Source organism: Silurus meridionalis, chromosome 3, assembly GCF_014805685.1.
Source record: "Silurus meridionalis isolate SWU-2019-XX chromosome 3, ASM1480568v1, whole genome shotgun sequence".
Classification (NCBI taxonomy): Eukaryota; Metazoa; Chordata; class Actinopteri; order Siluriformes; family Siluridae; genus Silurus; species Silurus meridionalis.
In genome coordinates, this window is record NC_060886.1 from 18,830,608 (window position 1) to 18,842,534 (window position 11,927).

At 36.0% G+C, this 11,927-nt stretch overlaps 2 protein-coding genes across 3 annotated transcripts in view; both read left to right on the forward strand.

The window, feature by feature from the left end:
* hoxd3a (homeobox D3a) overlaps window positions 1-7,234 on the forward strand; it is a 7,588-nt gene extending 354 nt beyond the window's left edge. The window contains exons 1-4 of the mRNA XM_046845279.1: window positions 1-638; window positions 2,667-2,729; window positions 4,812-5,344; window positions 5,633-7,234. The exon at window positions 1-638 is cut by the window's left edge and continues 354 nt beyond it. Of these exons, the coding sequence (XP_046701235.1) occupies window positions 4,906-5,344; window positions 5,633-6,381 (1,188 nt within the window). The 5' untranslated portion in view covers window positions 1-638; window positions 2,667-2,729; window positions 4,812-4,905 and the 3' untranslated portion in view covers window positions 6,382-7,234. The remainder of the gene's footprint in view (window positions 639-2,666; window positions 2,730-4,811; window positions 5,345-5,632) is intronic.
* Window positions 7,235-8,109: 875 nt separating this feature from the next.
* Window positions 8,110-11,620, forward strand: LOC124383054 (homeobox protein Hox-D1-like). Of its 2 annotated transcripts, none has more exons than XR_006925209.1 (2): window positions 8,110-8,370; window positions 11,016-11,620. XR_006925209.1 is itself a non-coding variant. In XM_046845422.1 (2 exons), the coding sequence occupies exons 1-2, from the start codon at window positions 10,441-10,443 to the stop codon at window positions 11,336-11,338; spliced, it is 792 nt and encodes a 263-aa protein (XP_046701378.1). In that variant the 5' UTR covers window positions 8,384-10,440; the 3' UTR covers window positions 11,339-11,599. The 2 variants fall into 2 exon arrangements, 1 of the variants encoding a protein (XP_046701378.1); XM_046845422.1 differs by lacking the exon at window positions 8,110-8,370 and adding an exon at window positions 8,384-10,909 and having other exon boundaries at window positions 11,016-11,599.
* The last annotated feature ends 307 nt before the right edge of the window (window positions 11,621-11,927 follow it).

Genomic DNA, 11,927 nt, shown 5'->3' on the forward strand with positions numbered 1-11,927 from the left:
TGGTATATCGCTTGCAATGAACTTGTCATAATTACATCAATAGACGTTTTCAAGAGAGTATAATATAAGGACCGTACAAAGATCATTTTCAGAAAATTATGTTAGAACTCTTGCTTATGAAAGTGGGGTGAACTGTATGTAGTGTGTTAGAGGAAACGCTAGCGACCCTGCTTTAAAAATGGGTTTGTGAGGTAGAGCTTGGTTGGAGTAGCACCCTCAATCAGGACAATCTACTATCCAGATCACGTGAACAAATATGCTCGTATTTTAAGGCAGCGCCTTTATTTGTCATGATAAAGGGTTCTGAAACGCCAATATCGCAATGTTGACTCGAACGATGACCTATCTGCTGTAAACGTGTATTATTATTTTTACAGTTGGAGGTTGACTGCAAGCATTATTTCGTTTTTTTTTTGGAATGAGGATACCTGCTTGGCTTTTTTTATTGGTAGTTGAGTGAGTGGCTTTCATTCTTTCGGGAATACTGTCTGCTTTGGTATATGGAAATGTTTGGAAAAGCGCAAGATCGGGTTTAGAACTGTGCCGAGCACAGACAAAGGGTGAAGGATATATTTGAGGTGCTACGAGGATAGGTACGGAAATTAAGAAGCCAGACTCTGTGATGAATTGATTCTCAGGTAAGCAATTGCATGGCAAAACGCAACCTTTATCCATGTACAGTACCAGTCAGAAATATGATTTATTTGATTCAGAGCAGATGATCTTTATTAACGTCTCAGGATCTTTAACCAAGCAAGTACAATTTATGGACATCGGCGAAATTGTGGAACTAATTTACAGTTTCGAGCATCCATAAACACTTTTCAAAGGTTAGCTTGGACGGATGTCTCATTCATACGACTGACGCAAAATTTTATCGCTGATATTGCTTTCAGACAAATACAAACTAAAACAAAAAGGGGAAACTACTGTAACCTCTGCTTCTGGCTCATAGCTTGTAAGATCGTAAATCACTTTAATTTGTTGTCTTATACTCAAATAGACAAGATTTATTTGGTTTAGATTATATGCATTGTTAAGCAATAAAGTTACCATATTCAAATCAATTCATATGTTATATATTTTAACAAATTAAGCATAACAGAAAATATCGTATTTAATGCATTATTATAATTTTGGAATTATAATAATAATAATAATAATAATTATTATTATTATTATTATTATGATACATTAATGCAGTTTCTTTACTTTTTTGTAAGTAAGTTTTTAAGTAAGTTTTACTTTAATTGGATAATCGAGCGCTTAATAATCAGGAAGCCATATTTAAAGAACTATAGAAGAATAAGAAATGTATGTGATTGTAGTGAGTCGACAGACAGACATAGAGAGACAGATAGATAGATAGATAGATAGATAGATAGATAGATAGATAGATAGATAGATAGATAGATAGATAGATAGATAGATAGATGATAGATAGATAGATAGATAGATAGATAGATAGATAGACTTAGTCTTGTGTGTTAGTGTAGCGACTGTATAAAGCTAATAATAACAACAATAATAAATAAACGAAATAAAATCAGCTTTTCAAACTAGCTTAAATAACATTAAATATAATCAAATATACGAAATTCGGATCCAATTTGGGTTAAATACTCAAACCTACCTGCATTTTCGACTGGTTTTGGAATAGCGCGGTATTATTCTCCGTCCGGCTTAACAATATTCAAACATTAAACCATTAGAATAGAATAATAATTTAAGCAAGATTATGCGAAAAGACACAACAAACATAACATCCACTACACTCACCAGCACAGAATCGTAGACATTTAAGCTCGTGTTCTTTAGATCATAGATCATTATTTTAACAAGCCATTGTGTCATTATTTCTACAAGACTTACCGTGACACTGCGTGGGCGAAAACATTGTAATCTGATCAAGGCAAACCATGTTAAACATCAGAGACTGCAGGATTTATCCCATTTAGCAAGACTTTAAATATGAAGCGCCATCAAATGCGTTACAAACGAGTTATTTGGATTTTAAATTGTTGCAGCTTCGCACTAAAGCGTAGGTTAAAGTCCTTTGTTTTTCCACTAAGATTTACGAATGCGCTAAAGAGCAACGCATCTAGCTTGAGCTCAGAGATCTGGAGAAGTGTTTAAATATCATCTTCACGGGCTCTTTTTTCGTTTAAAAACACAAGAAGAAAAACTTGTGCGGTGTGGATTTCATTGTGACTTACTTGAGCACCTTCCGCCCGTTGTTCATTAATCAGTGAGTTATGGCTGGAGAAGCCAAAGGTCATCCAAAAGGCTTATGAGTGCTAAATATTTTGGTCAGCTACTTTGTGTAGAATCGCTTGTGTCAGTTTTTTTTTTCAATCTATGTTTTAACATACATTAATTTCGCTAACGATCTGGACAAAAAGTAAAGTTGAATAAATAACCAAGTAAGTAAGTGAGTAAATTAAAATAAATAAATAAATAAATGATACAATAAAAATAATTTATATTTCGTGGCTTTATATTTTCTTGGTAAATACACACCAGTCAATCTGTGGTACATAAATCTACGTATAACAGGAGGCTATACGTGATACTGTAAAAAGTACTTTTGAAATGCATCGACCCTTTATAAGTAGTTTTTTATAGTTCACAAATCGACAATCAATAAATTAATTTTCATCCTCCAGGTCTTGGACCAAATAATCTGAACCGGTTGAGGGAAAACAGAAGACAGTGCAATAAAGGCCACGGTAAGTAAAATTTCTTTATTTCTGAATACAAAATAAATGAAATATTATTTTCATTTATGACACATTGAACTTTCCTTTAAAATTATATTATATCTAATGCAAAAAGTGTTACATAAAAAACGTATACAAAACCACATATATACAAATAAATACCCACACATAGTATGTAAACTGCGCGTGATACATATTCTATCCTAATAGTCTGGGAGTTACAGAACTGAGAAAAGTAACGCACACGGCACTTTGAGCCGAACAAACACAATGCATGCATACATGGCCTACAAATATCCATATTTAAATGTACTTCTTTTCAGCTACAAATAATTGCAAGTGAATTTTGATGTTAGGCAATAGTTATATTAAGCACATATATCCGAAACGAGAGCAGAGTATACCCGTCTTCGTGTAGTCTTCGGCGATTTCAATACATATTTTCCATTTTTCAATATTCTCTTCGTCACGTTTGCAAGATGACGCCGCATTTCTAAACATTTCAAGACCGATATCTTACAATGTGTGGAGTAGAGTGAAGTAGCTGTATTTATACTGAGTGCCTGCTTGGGTGTAGCAGAGTAAGGCATTCTTTAACCCAGGCTTCCTCCTACGCTTGGGGTTGTACACTAAAGACCGTAACTCGTCTTTAGCTTCACTCCGGGGTTCAGCATAACAGATATAGTTGACCAGCCATACATTCTGTGGGATTTTACAGTGACAGGTGCATTGAAATGCGTGCCGTGGAGCTCCAGGCCATCTAATACTGTATTAAGCTGTGCTGACAACTTATTAGCCACTCTGTTTTTAAGGCATAAAACAGTAGGAAATGCTAGTGTAGCTGACTATAAACCCCACAGTTCTTGAGCACTTCAAAAGAGCGCAAGTGATCAGATTGCACTCTTGCATTTACCACGCACTTGTGATGTGATTAACGCACTTTGGTAGCCCTCCCACCATCACCAATTTCCATAACGGCAGTCACTGCTAGGAAACACAAGGAAGTCACATACTGCACCTCTCATAACTTATGAGAAATACATTATAAGGTCGAACAGAATTTTTTTTAATTGAGTCAAATAAGTCTACAAATGTATCGGATTTAGGAAACAGCAATATCTTACGATAGACGATGATAATGGACTATTAAAGACATAAACATTAAAGATGAAATACTCCAACAGCTCGACATCAACACTGATAACTTAGATGTCCATCGCTCAGAACAAGCGTTTAAATGGTAAAGAAAGGGATATTGTTCTGGCTAAAAGTGCTGATTCGCCATCTGTCGTATTTTCGTTTGACTCAATAGGGAACTTTCAGAACGAGTTAAAGTTTAACTCTCTTGTTACATTCTTCTTCTAATAATGAAAGGCTTAAAGAAAAAAACAGTTATAACAATTGAACAAAAATAATGAAAAAAAAAGAATCATGGCTTATATATTTGTAATCAAACAAGGATTTGTTATCAAACAAATCGAACAGATCGACACATCATACATACCCTAATGTAAAAAAAAAAAAAAAAAAAAAAAGGAAATATATATATTTAAACCGTGTGTTTGGACATTTCTTTTGAGTTTAAAAATGTTTGTGCAAAATCACTCAGTTAAATATTGTAAAATACTGAATAACCATTCATTTGAATTATCTGAAGAATAAATAGGTTGGTGATAGAGGGAACAAATGAATGAAAGAATAAATAAATAAACAAACAAAAAAAAAAACCCAAATAATAAATAAATAAATGCATGAATTAAATCTAAAAATTACACTGAAGCAAAGCAGAAAGCTTACTTACACTGCACTCAATTTCTATCATGTGCCTAAGATATAACTCTGGAGTTCAAGTTTGGAAATGAAAGGATGCTAAATGCATGTTTTATGTAAGGACAGCTAAACACACATATACGTATGTATGTATGTATGTATGTATGTATGTATGTATGTATATATATATATATATATATATATATATATATATATATATATATATATATATATAGAGAGAGAGAGAGAGAGAGAGAGAGAGAGAGAGAGAGAGAGAACAGTTCAGCTATAATTTATCTGAATTTGTTTCTTTCTTTGCAGATCAAAGTTTAAAGACCCTCTGGGAGGATCCAATTACATGACGCAAGAGCCTGTGCCATTGGACAAACCTACAAAGTAGTATAAAATCTTCACAATGCAGAAAGCCACTTATTATGATAACTCTGGACTTTTTGGAGGCTACTCATACTCAAAATCTGACTCATATGCGTATGGGCCCGCCCATCAGCCCTACCCCACCTCCAGCATAGAAAATGACTATCAGAGCCCCATCTGTTCCGTACAATCTACAACGGTCCGGCCGCCGGTGCACAAAAACAGCGACATCAATGGCAGCTGTATGCGACCAAATGGCAGCCAAGGCAGCCAACCAGAGAGTGTTGGTGACCAACAACAAGCGCCTCCTTTAGCACCCACCTCACCCAACTCGAGCAGCACCACCACCCAGAAAAAGAAATCTCCCAACAACAATGGTTCTAACACTGCCACCTCAGTCATAACGAAACAAATATTCCCATGGATGAAGGAGACGCGTCAGAACTCAAAACAGAAAAGTACCAGCTGCACAACTCCAGGTACTGACTATATAAACATGTGTTAGGCCACGTGTGTACATATTATGGGAGAGATGTTTGGACTGAGTTTACTGGTCTAGTGCATTAATGACTACTTCTTAGCTGCCTATGCAAGTGGTAGCATGTATGTTCTTGAATAGAGAAAATGTTTAATTATTAACCCTGCCCCAACTAGTAAAATCCCAACAAAGATTAACAGAATTAATTCATGTGTCAGCATAGTTTGTTTGACCTTTTCCCCGTGTTATATTTTTAAAAACATTCCATTTTTAAAACTATCCATTTCAGGAGAGACCTGTGATGACAAAAGTCCACCCGGTCCGGCCTCCAAGCGTGTGCGCACTGCATACACCAGCGCCCAGCTCGTGGAGCTCGAGAAAGAATTCCACTTTAATCGTTATTTATGCCGACCACGAAGAGTCGAGATGGCCAATCTGCTCAATCTCACCGAGCGCCAAATAAAGATCTGGTTTCAAAACAGGAGAATGAAGTACAAAAAAGACCAGAAATCCAAGGGAATAATGCACTCTCCCTTAGGACATTCTCCGGACAGAAGCCCGCCGCTGAGTGGGCCTAATCACGTAGGATATTCTGGTCAGCTTCCAAATGTAAACACCCTGAACTATGATGCACCGTCTTCTCCATCCTTCGCCAAGCCTCAGCAAAATATGTACGGCTTGGCTGCGTACACGGCGCCATTGGGCGGTTGTATACCGCAGCAAAAAAGATACCCGGGTGCAGAGTTTGAGCACCACGGCATGCAAGGGAACGGAAGCTTTGCCAATGCTAATTTGCAAGGCAGTCCTGTATATGTTGGGGGAAATTTTGTTGATTCGATGCCAGCTTCGGGCCCCATGTTCAACCTCGGTCACCTTCCTCATCCTTCATCAGCCAGTGTGGACTACAGTTGTGCCGCTCAGATTCCGGGCAACCACCATCATGGACCGTGTGACCCTCATCCCACATACACAGACCTCAGCTCTCATCACGCTTCTCAGGGAAGGCTGCAGGAAGCGCCGAAACTTACTCATTTGTAAGGATTTCACGTGCGTGTGCCCAAGCGAAGTGTCGCTTTTTATTACCTCATGAGTTCAAATTAATTTATATAACTACACTTCGAGAGACACAATGTATTATTCCTGTATTATTACTGATAGTACTATTACTGCTATGACTGTAAGAATTTTGAAGCTGTGGTCCATATCTCTTGACTGTTGACGATGCGAGAGAGCGTTTGTTGTCATTCGTTCAGATCTCGAAAGAGCAGCGCGTAAAATGAAGAAAATTTCATATCTTATTACTTGAAGGTAAGTTCTGTAGATTTTACAGTATTAGGCTTCCATCTTTATAGGGATGGAATTTGTAGAAAAAAAATTCATTTCCATTGTTAGTCGTCTGTAAGTCATTGGTACCTATAAATCAGTTTTCACTAAAAGAGTCATTATTTATTATTTTCATCTGAGATTGTATGGCAGACATTTATCACTATTGTATATTTATTATTTATGATTTTGTAACACATTATTATTTATCTTTTCATGTGGACTATTTATATGGATTATAGTATGTTATGCAACCTAACTGGGAAATGCGGCATTATAAACACGAGCAAAATAATATGTGACTGGTGTATTTTTTTTTTCTTTTTATGTTTTTTTTTTTTTTTTTTTTTTTGCTGCAACAAATGGAAAGTTTTGTTTTCGTAATAAAAATCTGGCACTTTTTAGTTTTACTTTTCTCATCTTTTACCTAATCATCCATAACATATTTTTATTTTGTGAGTGAACAGTCCACGTTCAAATTGACGAAATGGTAACGATACGGAAATGTTATATTTTATTGTGTTATAGATTTTGTAAATAAAGTGCTTAAACTGAATTAGTGACATCATATTTGTGTAATCTTACAGTTATTTTTAGAATACGCTGGTCATGCAAATTTCTATGTTTAAAGGACCATATGTTTATATTACCTTATTCTCACTCAGTAATATCTCAAAACATGTAAGACCAGGACGCCATTTTGAAATGATATCCACAGTAAACAAAGAATGCAGAGCTATATTCATGCACACCCAGCGCGCATTCTTGTTCGGTAGATAGTGTAAAGAGTATACAAATATGAATAATATCAAACAAATAGTCCACCTTTTTTTTACGATTATGTACATGTTGACATGGAACATTCGCCGATTGCGTAGTAATTGCAAAAAAATTAATTAAAATTAATGGCTTGAGCATTGTTACAATTATAATACTTTAAGACGACCAGGTTAAGGTTAAGATTGTACCTGACATTTCCATTACGTTCTGTAATACTTAAATAAATTTATAAAAAAATAAAGCCTGACTTTCGCCATATGTATACAATTGGGCTGCTACTGCAGAATATTTATGGCGAAATACAGCCATTATTTTTGTATTTATTTATGCTTGTGTTTTATATATATATATATATATATATATATATATATATATATATATATATATATATATATATATATATATATATATATAATTTGTATTTTTCGTGAAGGCGTATCAACATATAATTAAACACCATACCACAATTTAATTCATTCAATTCAACTCAACTACATATTATGTTTCATAAATATAATCCATACACAATTCTTCATCCGTAGTTGTTTAAATCCACCTTATAACGTGACAATAAATAGCACCGAGAATAGAAGCATTTCTTCACATTTCTAGTTTTATAGGCAAGGCAATCCTTCTCTGACTGAATGGGTCTCTCACCCGCCTCCCCCCTAGCGAGGTATTTCAAAGCTCATTAATCAAAAACTCGCCGCTTTCAGCCTCGCCGCTGATTCCACCTCCTTATGAACAAAGCTTTTGCATTCCCAACTCTAGAAACACATTTCATACTGCGAGAGGCCAAACTTTATCCCAAGAAAAGGAGTGTGACAGCATGCTTGCGGTGCAATCAGTGCATGGATAAGAAAGGGCTGGAGATGTTAAAGCTACAGTGAAGATGAGACGCTCACTGGTTTACTCAGCAGAAGGGTAGGTACACCATATTAACAATTAATTATGACTACCAAGTATTTCTGAGAAATAGCTGGACAGTGGTTACTGCTCAAAAGTGTCTCACTAGAATGTAAAATGGAATGTTACAAAAAATATTTTAGTCTGAATTTGGTCATTTCTCACAGGCTATGGTTTCCCACGGTCGTTGCACAATAATGGCAGCCATTTTCCAACATCATTATAATGAATTGGTGGTTCTAAATTGCCTCATCCAGATAGTCCTGGCTAAGAAAATGACTCTGTCAGCCTTTTGACATCGGATGTGACCACAATACGTAGTGACAACCAGAGAAAAATAATAAAAAACAACGCATGTGTAAAATTACAACGGTTAGGGCTATTTTAGTTGGGCCAGGCGACAAAAAATACTATGGAATTGCTCTGTAAACTCTGTCCATGTCCGAGCTTTCATTTGAAACGATGGTTTACCATAGTGAGCCCTTAATCAGCCTGATATATACAGCTGAAAATCAGAAGTTGAATTTAAGATAAATAAAAAGGTTAGTTCGTTATGCCTTCTAAACTTTCACTTGAAATTGAGTTATTTGTGTATGACATTCATGTCTGAGTAGAATGTTTTAACTACTCAGAACTTTAATTACAGTAATTAGAATTCAAATTAGACAAAAAACCTGAAAGTAGTTTGCTGTCATTTTACTATTTCCTGAACCTTTCAATTGGCCTTACAAAAACAGGCCGTATATATTGCTAGGATAATAATTTCAAAACACAATAAGGTTGATGTGTTGGACATCGATTGCACGCTACTTCAACCTATGATGCTATTACATGTAGTGGGTACTTTTTTTGCTCTTTCAAATCTACAATTGCTAAATAAAACAATTTATAGACCATGTATTTATTATACATTAAAATACATGATTGCGACAACGATGCATGTTATCATGTTAATAAGGTAATGATAAATTAGTCTTAAGTGCTTTCACTGTAAAAAAAAAAACAATAAATTAAAAAAATAAAAAAATAAATATATGCGTGTGTGTATATAAATATTTATATATGCTCGTGCAGGAAAAACTTGAACATGGAATTCAGCATGAACTTGTCGCCTAAACCTAATACTGTACTTGCCACAGTGCAATTTTTTGGAAGGGCAATAGTATTGATAGTATTAATAAAATTGCATATTACATAAGATGATTTGGTTTTTTTTGACATAGAACGAATTTTATTTTCCTAGTGCTACTGTTAGTCGTGTAAGCTATTAACAGGACTTTTCACTGTGTTCACTGTCTGAAAGGTATGACCATATGTTGACAGCTGTATCACAGTAGTATAACGGTAGTCCAGTGTGTAACAGAAAAAACTGCGAGACCTAACTGCTTATTAGGCTGTTTACAGAAGAGACACAATTATCAACAGATGCATTTGTTTTGCAAGGACCAAAAATAAAAAGCAAAAGTCTGTGCAATGTGGCCCAAGCTGGTATGCAATAGACTGGCAAAAATTTCTTTCCTCACAATTTGAAGAAAATATTAAATCGTATATGTATATCTTATGCGCTTGAGTGTGAACGGTGATGGCTGGTTTAATCTCACTAGCCTGATTAATGAGCTGTTCGAACGTACACAGCACCAGGCATGAAAGTCTACGAGGAAACTGTAGTGAGTAATAAAGAAGATGAAACGATCTGAAATATGTTTCTTTTAAAAACTTAATTAAACTCTTTGTGGCATTATATTTAGTTTGTGAATTTACTAGGAGTGCCTCTATTCAAAATTTGAGGCTAAATAAGTTAATTTCGAAATATAAATACACATAATAAAGAAAGCAATACGTGAATGAATACGTGAAAGTGATAAATTCAGTCTAGAAGGGTTGTGGGACAACAGACTGGAAGCTTCAGCTGAGTGCTAGCGCTGAAGTCAGAACCCAGACAAGTGCATCGATTGGTTGGGACAGCGAGACCACGCCCATCTTATTGGTGGGCATTATTTACATGTTGAGCCTCAATATACAGTAAGACATCAGGGCAAGGGACGGTTGCTATCATACAACCTTTGAAGTGACCAACAAAGAATTATAATGTCATTGTATTTACTATCAGGCGAGGGCATTTCTTTCAGATCGAAATTCTGTCAGGTGGATCAGGAAGGAGAAACCCGGGAGAAACAATCGACAGGTATTGTGGACCATGTTATTCACATACCTCTGACATCGGATGTGCAGTATAGCTCGAATCGGTTTGACGAGCCTCGGGCAAGTGCCTTACTTTGTAATGATAGATCCTGTGTATCCTACACTGAAGCCGAGGACTGCATTTTACATGCTGAGTTTATGAGCTCTGTATACTCCCGAAGCGCTTCGTTCTGCTGTAAAGAGACTCGCCTTCACGATACAGACGAAGAGCACGGAAAAAGTTTACTCTCTTACGAAAGCTACCAAAGTGTTAGTCCGTCTCCCGGGAGTTGTTTAATAGCACTTCGGTCAGAGGACAGGGGGGGTCCTAACGCCTTCAACTGGATGAAAAAAGCCAAAAGAAACAATTCTAAAAGTAAGTTTTGGACATGATACCAGATGGGTGTGGGTTACACGAGAGAATACAGTACATATAATGCTTTCAAGCATGTCAAGTCATTTACAGTGTATTGTCTTTACAGCGTGTCCAATAGCTTGCGGCTTGACCAATGTAGCAGCTCGCCCCAGTTTCACTACCAGACAGGTGACTGAACTGGAGAAAGAGTTTCACTTTAATAAGTACATCGGCAAGCACAGGAGAGCCGAGATGGCAAGCGCGCTGCATCTGAGCGAGTCGCAAGTGAAGATCTGGTTCCAGAACAGAAGAATGAAGCAAAAGAAGCGAGAGAAGGAGGAGGGCCTTGGAGCGATTACTCACTCTGCAGAGCTGCACTCTTCCACCACGGGCTTCCAACCTGCTCACTTCCCCTGCTACTCATATCATCACAAAAGTGCCTCTATGTGAAACATCTGCGGTGCCAAGTGTCCAAAGATGCTCAGCTAATTGTTTGCACTATTTATATCTAAACTAATTAATCATAATGAAATAATTTTTATTTTCTGTTAATCTGTTAATGATTTTTGTCAACTATGTGACATGTAAATTGCAATGCCTTTAAAAGCTTCATATTTTCTAATATATTACTTTTGTATTTGTATATTACTTTTTGTTATGTAACAATATTATGTATCTTACTATAGCAGATATATTTTATTGAGAAAATGTCAATGTATTGATTAATATAATTAAATTGATTAACTGAACTAATAGTAGTGTCATAATAAATATGAACTTTACTTTTAGTGCTGTTCTTATGTACCACACTTAGGATAGGGCTGTGCAACAATCATGTAGCCTCTGACTTTCATTTTCGAATTATTTAGCAAAACAAGAGAAAATTCCCAGATAGCATTAGTGGCAAATGTTCCAGTAAGTGTAAAGGCTTTCCAGCACTTATAATTAGTAGAGGAACTTGCAGACTGTGCTCAAAAAGCTGATGGGCAAATCATCAGGTGCTCTAAACACAATGATTTTGTAACTTAATCCCACACAC

Coding starts and splice junctions, on each gene's coding strand:
- LOC124383054 (XM_046845422.1), top strand. CDS start 10,441: ATGTCATTGTATTTACTATCAGGCGAGGGCATTTCTTTCAGATCGAAA. Junction 10,910..11,015: donor CAAAAGAAACAATTCTAAAA/GTAAGTTTTGGA, acceptor TTGTCTTTACAG/CGTGTCCAATAGCTTGCGGC.